Source organism: Pipistrellus kuhlii, unplaced genomic scaffold (assembly GCF_014108245.1).
Source record: "Pipistrellus kuhlii isolate mPipKuh1 unplaced genomic scaffold, mPipKuh1.p scaffold_m20_p_2, whole genome shotgun sequence".
In the NCBI taxonomy this organism is placed as follows: domain Eukaryota; kingdom Metazoa; phylum Chordata; class Mammalia; order Chiroptera; family Vespertilionidae; genus Pipistrellus; species Pipistrellus kuhlii.
The window spans coordinates 171255376-171267580 of NW_023425515.1; the positions used below are offsets into that span (position 1 = coordinate 171255376).

General features: G+C 42.5%; 1 protein-coding gene across 14 annotated transcripts in view; it reads right to left on the reverse strand.

The window, feature by feature from the left end:
• The window catches only part of MACF1 (microtubule actin crosslinking factor 1), a 332073-nt gene that overhangs the window by 17739 nt on the left and 302129 nt on the right, over positions 1 to 12205 (reverse strand). For 13 of the 14 annotated variants that reach the window (XM_036443784.2, XM_036443786.2, XM_036443780.2 and 10 more), the window contains 13 exons: positions 11838 to 12011; positions 10085 to 10240; positions 9792 to 9998; positions 9539 to 9658; positions 8968 to 9137; positions 7891 to 8050; positions 6736 to 6930; positions 6264 to 6392; positions 4823 to 4966; positions 4175 to 4363; positions 2965 to 3085; positions 2329 to 2492; positions 874 to 1036 (listed from right to left, as the gene is read on the reverse strand). In XM_036443784.2, the coding sequence (XP_036299677.1) occupies positions 874 to 1036; positions 2329 to 2492; positions 2965 to 3085; positions 4175 to 4363; positions 4823 to 4966; positions 6264 to 6392; positions 6736 to 6930; positions 7891 to 8050; positions 8968 to 9137; positions 9539 to 9658; positions 9792 to 9998; positions 10085 to 10240; positions 11838 to 12011 (2092 nt within the window). Of the gene's footprint in view, positions 1 to 873; positions 1037 to 1160; positions 1227 to 2328; positions 2493 to 2964; positions 3086 to 4174; positions 4364 to 4822; positions 4967 to 6263; positions 6393 to 6735; positions 6931 to 7890; positions 8051 to 8967; positions 9138 to 9538; positions 9659 to 9791; positions 9999 to 10084; positions 10241 to 11837; positions 12012 to 12205 lie in introns of all 14 variants that reach the window. The other variant, XM_045584819.1, reaches the window with a different exon arrangement.

Below are 12205 nucleotides of genomic sequence, written 5' to 3' on the forward strand. Positions count from 1 at the left end.
GACCATGGTACTTTGTAGAAGAGCCATACTCAAGGGGCCAAAGAGCCGCATGTGGCTCGCCAGCCACAGTTTGCCAACCACGGCCTTAGACTACTGACAAATTGCTTTCCAAAGGAGGTGAATGCTTTCAGTAGCAGAGTTAATTTATTAAAACATAAATCAGACTATTTTGCCACTCAGCCAAAAATCTCTGGTGGCTGACCACTGTATCACTGTTTCTAGAATGAAGTCTGACCACTTCGCCAGGACCTGCAAGACCCTGAATTAGTTAACTAGCTGCTGCCTGCCTTCTAGCTTTACCTCCTACACTCCAGCTGTGCTAATCTTTTCATGCCTAGAACGTGCCAAGCTCATTCCCACCTCAGCACTTTGTACCTGCTGCTTCCTCTGCCTCTCTCTTCCCGCAAACCTTGAGTTGGCTGAAGCCTTCTTATCATCTAAGTCTCAGCTCAAATATTACCCCCCGGCAGGCCCTCCCTGGCTACCCATGTACAGTACAGCTGTAGGATGTGCTTTGTGACCCTGGAAAATCACTTAACTACTTATGCCTCACTTATTTTGCTAAAAATAAATGAGACATACATTTTGTAAGCTGTTCTGTGTCAGAAACTGATGTAATGAAAATGTATTTTTTCAGACATTTTGCTTAGAACCACATTACTCACAAAACTTAACTCCTTATCTATACATCAAACAAGACCTGCCATTTCTTATTCCCAGCAAAATGAGGCTATTCTCGCCATGAAATCGACAGACCAATCTTAGTAAGCAATTATAGTTCTTCCTTTAACTTCCTTAAGTTCAGTCAGATTATCGCCACTACAAACTGGGGAATTCAGGGGTGGCCATGCTTGGATTTACGATTGGACTCACTTGATGCTAGAATGCCATCGATAAACTCCTGACGGGTTATCTTCCCATCCTGGTCTTTGTCAATTCGCCGGAAGAAATCCATCACCCGTGACTTTTTGTGATTCATCCAACGCATATACTTTTTCCTCCAGACGTCAAAGTCAAAATTGGCAAATTCCTTCAACTAGACAAGTGAGGAGTGTTAACAAAACCCACATTTTGGCATTCACACCTGCCCGGAGCACACCAAAGCTTTGAGACACACAGTCAAGACGTGCAGGCCTTCTGTAGGGCACCAACAACTGTACCTGTGCTGCCTCTTCTGCAGAGGCACCATCTGGCTCCTTCAGGGAGAACCACGATTGCCACTCGGGCTGTGGTGTAACGGAGAGGAGGGGAAAGTGACCGAACACCACCACGAGAAACACGGGGCAAAGAGAATGCAGAAGGGTGGAGCCAGCCTTGCTTCCCCTTGGCCCCCTTTTCAAAGGATCACCTTAGCCGTCAGGGGATGAATTCTAACCCAGAGGAGAAGTGCTTATTAGCACTCCTCATGTGACTCTGAAGAAACTATGACCAAGAGGTGCACCTCAGCAGGCTCCCATTGCCCACCATTTTCTGAGATGAGATCACCTGATTCTGGCTGGAAGCATTAAGAATCCACCCCTACACGCAAGCATGTTTCTGTGGAATGGCACCAGAGGGGGCTAACTGCCTGCCTGACTTCCATGCTAAACATCTGGCTCTGACGGACAGCAGCAGGCCGTGAAGTGGGCAAGGCGATGTTTAGTTGCTTGGACTATGCTAGTGATTCTGATGTAGGATGACTTTGAACAGTACAGCAGTTTTCCCAACCCTAGTCTCTCAAACTCCAAAGTTGGGAGGAATGAGGGAAAAAAGAAAAAGCCAAAAATCAAATATGCTTAAAGCTCAGCTGACCTACTACAAAAAAAACAAAAAACAAAAAACACAGAATACTCACTTCTGGGCATAGCTGCTTTGATGGGCACAAATAAAAAAATGTAGAAGATACCAGAGGTTTGTTTTAGGAACTAGACAGTGTGGCATTATATTTTTTAGGCTGGTGTTGGTACTTCAGAATACATTTGCTTTTCATAATCTAGTGAAGACTAATAGAATAGCAAGATCACAAAAATACTCTTATTTCATAATTGTGCAGCTTTTATCTTCACTTAAAGGGCTCAATAATAACTTTCGTGGTAAGCTACATACCTGGAGGTAATTTTGCAAAGTTATATTCCTGCTTCTTTATCACAGCCAGCTGCTGAGGAGGGTCAGATCACAGACCCTCAGCCTGGCTGGCTGCTTGCTTCCTGGCCTACTCTGTTGTGAGTGGCTTACTCACATGTGCCTTTTCTCCTGAGAGACTCACAGAGGCCTGTTTCTGCTGCCGGAAAGTTTAGAGGCCTCAGAAGGAGTGTCACTTCCCTCCAAGGTGCTACCTGCAGGGCTTACCTCCTCCAGTCTGTCCAAGGCATCATTTAGCTTCCGCTGACGCTCCAGCGCTAACAGCCACACCTGCTGCCAGCGGGCAGAGAGCTGGTTGATCCGTGGGTTTTTTGCTTCAGATTGTGAAAAAATTGGCATGGGAGGAGGTGCTGGCTGACTCAAGGACTTCCCTAAAAGGAGAAATAACCACAAGATTAGAAAAGCTGAATTTGTCGGTTCAGGAAGAGACACACTATCACATGTAAGGACTTAGGAGACCTTCATAATGACATCCAATCACTAGCAGAAAAGAAACATGGCACCTGGCAATATTTAGATATAGAAACATATTAATTTCGAAACTACTGATTCTCCTCCAAGCCAATAGGTCTTGTCTCATATTTTCAATCAATTCTGTCCTCCCTTAGTGAATTGAGGAAATGTCAAATCAACTAAAACTGCAATGGTGCCAGCGAAGCTCATTTAGTTTATGATTAAGTCAATGTGAACCAAATATAAACAGCTAGCACTGATAACTAAAACAATGGAAAAATTACTGCAAAATAATTTGCTTGACTTATTTAGAAATTTCATAACAAGCCAAGAAAATGTAGGAGAGTTGCTGTTGGTCAGTGTTAAGAAATTTGAGTTTCGGGGACATACTGCTGCCACTGCGGGACTTCTCCATGAAGGGCCCATGCGCAGGCTCCACGTTTTTCCTTTTGTATGTCTTGGTGACCCGGTCCATGTCAGGCTGTTTGCGAGTCATCTCTTCCATAAATGTCTGTGAAATACAAACAACAGAAAAAAAGTTGAGTTTTCTTGGACTGAGATGGCACGAGGCAACTTCTTACTAACAAAGGCCAAGCCCATGACAGATGTGTTGACAGATGCCTTGTACCCTATCTCACTCATCCCAAGAAACACAACTGAGCAGGCACTTCAGGTGCTGAAGGCCCGAAGAAATGAAACACAGCTTCTTACTTCCAGGAGCTCACAGGTGAGTGAGGAGACCAGGAAGTCAGAGCAATGAGTGCCACTCAGGGTGCCAACGAAGACCAGGGCGGGCACCTGGCAGCGGATGAATTCTTTCTGCTTTGTTACACGTATGGGGAAGACCTGAGGATAGCCTCTAGGAGCTGACAGCAACTTCTGGCTGACAGTCAGCAAGAAACGGAAAGGGGACTGGGTGAAATAGGTGAAGGGATTCAACAACAGCAACAACAACAAAACTTATAGACACAGGCAGCAGTATGATGATTACCAGAAGAAAGGGAAGTGGGTGGAGTAGAAGAGGGTACAGGGGGTACATGGTGATGGAAAACTTGATGTTGGGTAGTGAACACACAATATAATATCCAGATGATGCGTAATAGAATTGTATACTTAAAACCTATGTAATTTTATTAACCAGTCCCCAATCCTATATAATAAAAGTGTAGTATGCAAATTGTCCCCTCCATCGGAAGTTCTTCCAGAGGATGGGGCCAGCTGGGGGAAGGAAGGGAGGCCCTGGCCGGCCAGCAGCCGCTAGGAACCCTACCAGTGCACAAATTCATGCCTCTAGTAAATTCAATAAAAATTTAAAGAAAGAAAATGGAGACCTCAGTCCTACCACCATTGGAAATTAATTCTGCCAACAACTTGAATGAGCCTGAATGAGAACTGCTGCCCTGGCTGACACCTTAATTTCCGCCCAATAAGACCCTAAGAAGAGGATCCAGCAAATTCATGCCAACTCCTGTCCCACAGACAGTGAGATAAGTGTGTGATGCTTTACGCCAAGTCTCTAGGAATATGTTAAGCAGCAGTTTAACTAGGACACACATAGGGCAAAGGAAATACCAGTGGCCACAGGATGCGATTAAGATACCTGATGCTCAGCGATAAGGGCTTTAACTCGGTCAATGTTCTGAGGGATTGGCTCCTGGTCCCGCTGAATGAGGGTGGTCTCAGCCCACTGGATCCACACCAGAAGTTCTTCCAAGAGCTCAGCATTAGCCACCAGTTCTGATAGGGCCGTTTCAAGACGCTGCTGGTGCTGCTTAGCCCACGTCAGGACCTGGGGAGAGAAATCATTGCCTCCTTTAGTCAAGCAAATCCCTTTCTTTTAAAGGTCCTTTTTCATCTGATCCTAACAATGACTATTTAGGGCAAAGACCACCCAAGCAGTTAAGAGACTTAGCTCTTACTTTGGTGATAGAGCCGCGTTAACTAGAATGAGAAATCAGTTCTTCTAAAAATAAACCTAGTACATCCTATTAAACATAGGACTTCTGAGGATGGAGGAGGAATATGCACATGTCCAGAGGAAGCAATCAGCTAACAAATCACTACACCAACACTAGTCTTCCAGATTTCAGCACAGTACCAAGAAAGCATTCATTACTAAAACACTAACTAAATCTTATTGAGATTTTTCCCAGTGAGTGAAAAATTTCTTATGGAGGGAGCTCTGTTGTATTTTGTTGCTGTAAACCCGTTTATCAGGTGTACTCTTCCTCCAAAGCCAGGGACCCACCTCCTCAAAGCGAGCCCGGATGATGGTGATCCAGTGTTTGATGGTAGTGATGCAATCAGGATGGCAGACAGCCAGGATGACTTCTCCCATCGCCACCGCTGTGTTCACATCCACTCGCTTCTCTTCCACTTTCTTCATGAATTCCTAAACAAAACAAAAGAAAACAAAAACCAACCAACTAACTAACTAATCTACTCTAGCCCTGGCCAGATAGCTCAGTTGATTAGAGAATCAACCCGATATACCAAGGTTGTGGGTTCAATCCTTGGTCAGGGCACATACAAGAATCAACCAATGCCGAAACTGGTTTGGCTCAGTTGATAGAGCATCGGCCTGTGGAAAGGTCCCAGGTTCGATTCCCGTCAAGGGTACATACCTTGGTTGTGGGCATATCCCCAGTGGGGGTTACAGGAGGCAGCTGATCGATGTTTCTCTCTCATCCATGTTTCTAACTATCTCTCTCCCTTCCTCTATGTAAAAAAATCAATAAAAAATATATTTAAAATAATAATAATAATAATAATAATAATACCTGCTTTGTGAAGTTGTTGAAGAATTAAAGAGAATAAACATAAAGAATTAGTGCCATGTAGGACGCATGACACGCACCAAACACATTAAAAAGAATCAACCAATGAATGAATAAATAAGTGGAACACATATTTATTCATTAAAAACACATACACACACAAAACCTACTCTGATAGCACTGTTTACACTATAATGGGGAAAAAACTAAAAAATTCAGTGTATTTTTCCCCTCCAGTGTTCACTGACACAGACCTCTAAATGCCTCTATTAGGTATCGCTGGCATTTTCTTTCCAAAATCAAAAGATGCTGATGACAAGGACTAGGGACACAGAGGTATGTCCCTTTTCCCCAAACTGGAAATGCCTATTTTCCTATTATAAATTATCTCATTTCAAATAAACCCTGTTTTTACTGATTTCAATGTGTGCAACAAGTATTGTCTTGGACAAATAACAGCAATAAAACACGACTAAAACAGAATATAATGACAAAACCAAGATTAAAATCTCCCAGTCAGTGGGTAGTAACTAAAAATTAAAATAGCAAACATTCCCCCCTCATTAGGGCAGTCACACTGAGGGCCCACAAGCTGCATGTCCTGCAGCTCAGTAAGAGGTTCGGTGGGAGCGGACAGGGCCTCCAGGAAGCAACAACGAGGAAAGTGAAACAAAACGGTGTGAGGTGAGGAGTACAGAGGTGGGACAGTCCACATTTTGGACTTTACATAATGCCATAAATGAATGAACAATCTTTAGAGTGTCACAAAAATTGCCAGTCATTTCCCTGTCATTCCTGCTAAACAGCAAGCTGGCCTCACTCTGGCCGTTCCTTTGCACAAGAGGTCTGCAGTTTACAAGCAAAAGCTGCCGTCCTTTGGCGGTGGGGCAGTCCTCACCGTGGCTGGATTACCTTATGGGTGTCAATGAGAGACTGCAGGGCCTCTGTGTCATCGGGAAGTGCTCCCCGAAAGCGAAGTGTCTGCTCTGCTTCAGAAAGCCACTCCAACAGCATGTGGACTGTGTCCCGAAACTCTTCCGCCTGAAATAACCAAGCACAAAAGATGAAATAAACAGCCAAGGTCCTGACCATTGGGGTATGCCAAGGAAAGGGTCTAAGACTAAACTCCTCAGTGCAGCACAGGAATTTGATGGCCCAACTGAAGTCCCACAAAGGTTATCTTTCATTCGTAGATCTTTGAAAACTAACTGAATTCATTATTTCTCTAATACAAATCAATACTGAAGTCTTATAGAACATTCAGAATACCAATGTTTGAGGTTGTGTTCATTTTGAGATGGGCTGGAATGGGTTCTGATAAAGAAACTAGAATAAATCTGTTCAAACAGAAACCCCTGGGGTTTTCCCAACAAACGTCTCTGACCTGTTTTAAGGCCTGCTCAAGTCGACTTTGCTTGGAGACGGAGAGCTTACACACAGTGTCCCAGCGAGTGCTCAGTTCCTGGAGCTGCCCTTTTACCCATGTGGTGTCATCGCGACTATTTTCAATCAGCTCTCGGCCGGACCGCTTCAGTACCTGAACAGTTCCCGTTCGCTTTCCCAGTTCCTTCTGGAAAACCTTTAGGAGAATTAGTATGAGAAATATATTTAATCCAAGAAGCAAAACCATACAGGAAGTTATCATTTAGTTCAATTTCCTTGGTAAGTTGCAGTCATGTGTCTTTTATGCACAGAGGGAGGCAGGATGAGGCATAAGAAAAATTAACCAGAAAAGGAGGCTCTAAGCAGTGTGACTTTGGTAAGTTGCTTAGCTGGAGTCTCAGATCCTAATCCATAAAATGGGAATAATGTTAAAGCATTTCCAGAACTGTAGGAGTCAAACAAGAGCACATATGTCATGAGTATGACATATTCTGGGTAAATTAAATGCTCAACATGGCAAGTGTAGGTCATCCTAAATATTGCTGCCCATGGTGCTGGGCCTGAAAGGTTCAGAAGTAGTAAAAAAGCAGTTTCATTTTAGCTTTCAGTGTAATATTTGTCTTGAGGGGCTCCTGACTTTAAATTTATTTTGAGTCATCTGAGAGATGCAAATAGGAAGGGAGTGGGGAAGTTCACACATTGCTAAATCTTAAATCTAACCAATTTTAGTAAATTCTTTTTTATTTTTAAATATATTTTATTGATTTTTTACAGAGAGGAAGGGAGAGGGACAGAGAGTTAGAAACATCGATGAGAGAGAATCATCCATCAGCTGCCTCTTGCACACCTCCTACCGGGGATATGCCTGCAACCAAGGTACATGCCCTTGACCGGAATCGAACCCAGGACCTTTCAGTCTGCAGGCCGACGCTCTATCCACTGAGCTAAACCGGCTTTGGCAATTTTGGTAAATTCTTTGTGACTGATGTAGAACCCCAGCAGCAGTTTGTTTAAACTCGCAGAGCAAGGAGCCGCGTCCCTCAGAAGAGAGATCTAGCTCTTTCAGACTTCCTTTCTCCCTTAGCGCGAGGAGAAGGCACAAAGGTGGAGGCCCCAGCGGCTCTGCCCTCCATGCAGCCCAGGTCTCACCCCTCACCTTATGGGCATCCATGAGGTTCATGACAAGGTCGAGGTCCCCGTGCACGGGCTGGTCCTCGGCGAGCTGTGGCTCCACCTTGTACAGCCAGTCGACCAAGGCCTGCAAAGCATCCATGAACTGGCCCGAAAACAGCAGGGCCTCCTCCAACTTGTGCTGCCTGAGAAAAGCATATAGAACTTGCTGTTTTTAGGTATTATTGATGAATGGCCCACAATTCTGACTGCTGAAAGGAAATACTGCTTGACCTTTACATAATGGGACCTCCAAGTTGAAATCGTTAGAAACACAGTAAAAAGTGACTGAGAGAGATGTCTAGACATTTTAAATCAAACCGCTCTCTAGAATGAATTAATCACAGTGTAGGTAGGAAACAGGCACAGATGCCCTTCTGGCATCTTAGCCCAATAGTTATACACACGGACACACCCTACTGACCAAGGTCTGCCTGTGTTCATTACTTTACCACTCCAGTACAGGATGATGGTTTTGGTAATGGCTTGGAGTCAGAGTTCAACTCCTAGCTCTATACCAGTTTTGAGTCCCTGGCCTGTCTCTTCACCTCTCTAAACCTTAGTCGCCTCACCAAAAATTTGCGAGTATAAATTAGATAGCGATATAGTAATACTGAATATGGCATAGAGAGTACAAATGGATAAAGTACAACTTTTAGAACCAAACCAAATAGTATCAAATCCCAGCTTAGTAGCTGAGTGACTTTGGGGGAGTTAAGGAGAAGTTGCTCAGTAGATCAGATGTCATGCTGGCTACGTGAGGTAACACACACACAGAGGTTCTGCACGGTGTCCAGCGCACAGTGAGACAGCTAGTGGTATTACAAGTTAGTGACTTACAAATACTGAGTTACTGACCTATTACTATGAGCTTCTCTTTCTAATACAATAACGTTCAAGTGTAAAATGAAAGAATTTCAATACATTTTATTCAAGTTTTTCAAACCTCACTGAATTGGAGATACTGAGATGTTATAAAACCTGTTACTGATGCACATGCTCTATTATCACTTATGGAGTCCAGTAACAGTCTCTCAAGTAGTTCTGGGACACTCATGCTCACCTCTCTACAGATTTGCCACACACAGTATCCCATTTGTCTCTGACTTCTCCCAGTAAGTTGTCAAGTTTCTGAGTATCATCAGAAAGCAAAGTCTTTTCTTTCAGGGCTCTGCCAGTTCTAATTGTGGTGTCATACACAGGCTGCTTGCCACCAAGAGTTTTCTGAAACTCCTGTTTTCAAAATGAAAAGAAAAGAAAAAACATGGTGTGAGATATTATCTTGATTTGGAACAAAGAAAAAATTTTTGAGCATTTCCAAGTTGGTGATTAGATACAATTTGACTCTTGACTACTTCTTGAACTAATAAGAGCTTACCCTTAAGAATTTATAAATCTTTGCTTACTATGTCAAAGCAGCGCATATTTCTAAAAGCCTAGAATTTCTAGAAGCCTAGAGTTTTAATTTTAAAGTTTACCCCCACAAACACTTTGTTTGAACTGTTACTTAAATGAGCAATTGTCACAGTTAGACGCTGTCTAGACATGAAATGGAACACAGGCTTCATCATCTTGACGTTTTCATCCAGATAAAATTTCTAGTAAATACCGAGCTCAATCCCTAACTGCTTTACCTTATGCTTAGAGAGCTGCAGTTTAATTTTGTCTGGGTCATTGGATATCTCCAGTTCTGAGTCCAGGTGACTCTCTGCATCTTCCAGCCAGTCAATGAGTTTTTTCCAAGCTTCGTGAAACTACAATTTTATAAGAAATAAGTTATAACAGTAAAAAACTAACTATATGACACTTTTATGTGAATTCATCCAGAGACTCAAGACTTGCAGTCAGAGGTGGTTCAGTAATCAGAACCTTCCTTTTGTAACTTACTTGTTTTGCCCGCTTCCTGGCATCATCTAGTGATCGCCCTCTTTCAATAGATCGCTGGACAATCTTCTCCCACCGAGACTGGACGCTAACCAACAAATTCTTGATCAGAACAACGTCCTGCTTTTGGCTAAGGAACTTTAACTGATTTCCGGTTTGATCTAGTTCAATGATCTGGTCTCGATGAGCATTTACTTCATTAGCAAAAACCTGGTGGGAAAACATTGCTGTGTTTAAACGGAAGATAAGACAACCAGTCCTTTCAAAGGAAGGCAACATTCTAGTGTTATCATTACCTTATGCTCCTCTATCTGGGAAAGGACTGTGTTTAGAATCAGGCTTGGAGGAGAAGCGATGTTTAAATTCTGCTCTGCTAGTGTGAGCCAGTTGATAAATTCTTGCAGGGAATTCTGGAATTCTGTTGCCAGGTTGAGGGCCTCTTCTAGCTTTGACTGAATTTCAATGAAAACACACACAAAAAGTGCCAAATTCAGGAATTATAGCTTCAAGGACAAAGGCGTGAATTGTACACCAAATGAAATGACCTCTAAAAAGGAAGCCTCATTTAAGCAACTTCTAAACATGCCTTGGTTGCAAAGAAGGGGACATTCTCATGTTAAGTGTCTGAAACAACTGCTTATGGGAAAGGACACAGTTTGCAGCTGAGCCCTCCTCTGCCATTCCCCGCTTCCAGGGGCATGAAGGAACAGGTGCAAAAGCAGTCACAATGCAAGCGAACAGCTCCGTGGTAACAGCTGCAGGTCTGCAACCCGTTTTGGCCAGAGTCTCTTTTCCTTGCATATACTTTTTGTGGCATGAAAACAACCAATGAGAAGCACTTTACTATAGTAAGTAACTCACCACAGTGCCTGTTCAAATGTTTTTAGGAAATATGGCACCTAAAAATGCCTGAGTCTGAAACTTAATTCTTTTTTTTTTTTTTTTTTAAATATATTTTATTGATTTTTTACAGAGAGGAGGGGAGAGAGATAAGAGAGCTAAAAACGTCGATGAGAGAGAAACATCTAACAGCTGCCTCTTCTTTGTGTTTTCAGGTTACTTTTATAACCTAAAAAAACCACTGTAATGAATGCTACAAAAACATATAGGCCTGTTCTAAATAAAGCAAATTCATATCTATTACAGAAATGCTTAGAATTTAATATGGTACCAAGTTTCTAGATGGCAGGAAATCTTCCAGTTGTTTTTAAATATATATATATTTTACTTATTTCAGAGAGGAATGGAGAGGGAGAGAGAGAAACATCAATGATGAGAGAGAATCATCTATCGACTGCCTCCCGCATGGCCGTCACTGGGGATCGAACCCACAACCTAGGCATGTGCCCTTGACCAGAATCGAACCTGGCACATACATGCCTAATAACTATTTGTTAATGGATGTGGCCAAGAGATTGGCACACATATTTTATTTGATCTGTCCAGCACAGAAATACTCTGCAGAGATGCTCTGAGACTCTGTACTCATAAAAACCAGTGTTTGGGGGCTTTGGTCCTTAATCACCTTTCTTTTGAAGAGAATTTGGTTTTGGGAGGAAGAGGCCATATAATTTACTTCTCTCTTGATTTTTTAGTATCAATTCTCTGCATGCCGTACTTAACACAAGAATCCAAATTCTTTGTCATTCTCCTTGCATACTCTGCTCCCACCCTCCCAATCTCAAGTCACCAACTCCTACATAACTTTGTTTTTAAGTTAAAATACAACAAATCTGATTAACAATGGCTATAAGGTCCAACATTGAGCACTAACAGGCAGTAATGTCTTAACTGGTAGATGCAGAAAAAGAATCAAATATTGGCAGAAACTAGAACCATCAGTGCAACTTGACACGGATGGAAAATAGAAATCTAATGACAGAAAAGAGGGATGATTAGCATGATGGCAATATGAGGACATCAGTTCTACAAATTCTGGTTCAATATACTGGTCTTTAAAAAGTCTTCACAGAAACGAGATGGTAATTACATGCCATCACCACACACACACTACTCAAATACCATATTCACAGTCTCTTGTGGTAATACCTTTCTTTCTTCCATCTTACTGCTGACCACATGCCACTTCTGTTCCAGGAGAGCAACGCTCTGTTCTGTCTTTGAGCCAGATCCAGAGTCATCACGGCTTAGAAGCATGAGCCTGCCCTTGTCAAGCAGTTGATTATACGTCTCTTCCTTGGCTTTGAGCTGGGAATAGAGTTCCTACAAGAAAAGGCAGGAAAGATATCAATAATGTCAATTTTCTGGAAGATACATACACACACACACACACACACACTTACAGTTTGGAAAGGTCCAGGAAGATCTCACCTTGATTAAAATCCTTTCTTTTGGATTTAAACTGTTGAACAACTAGAGAATGAAATCCACCATTCTTGCTTAGTATTAAAATAATT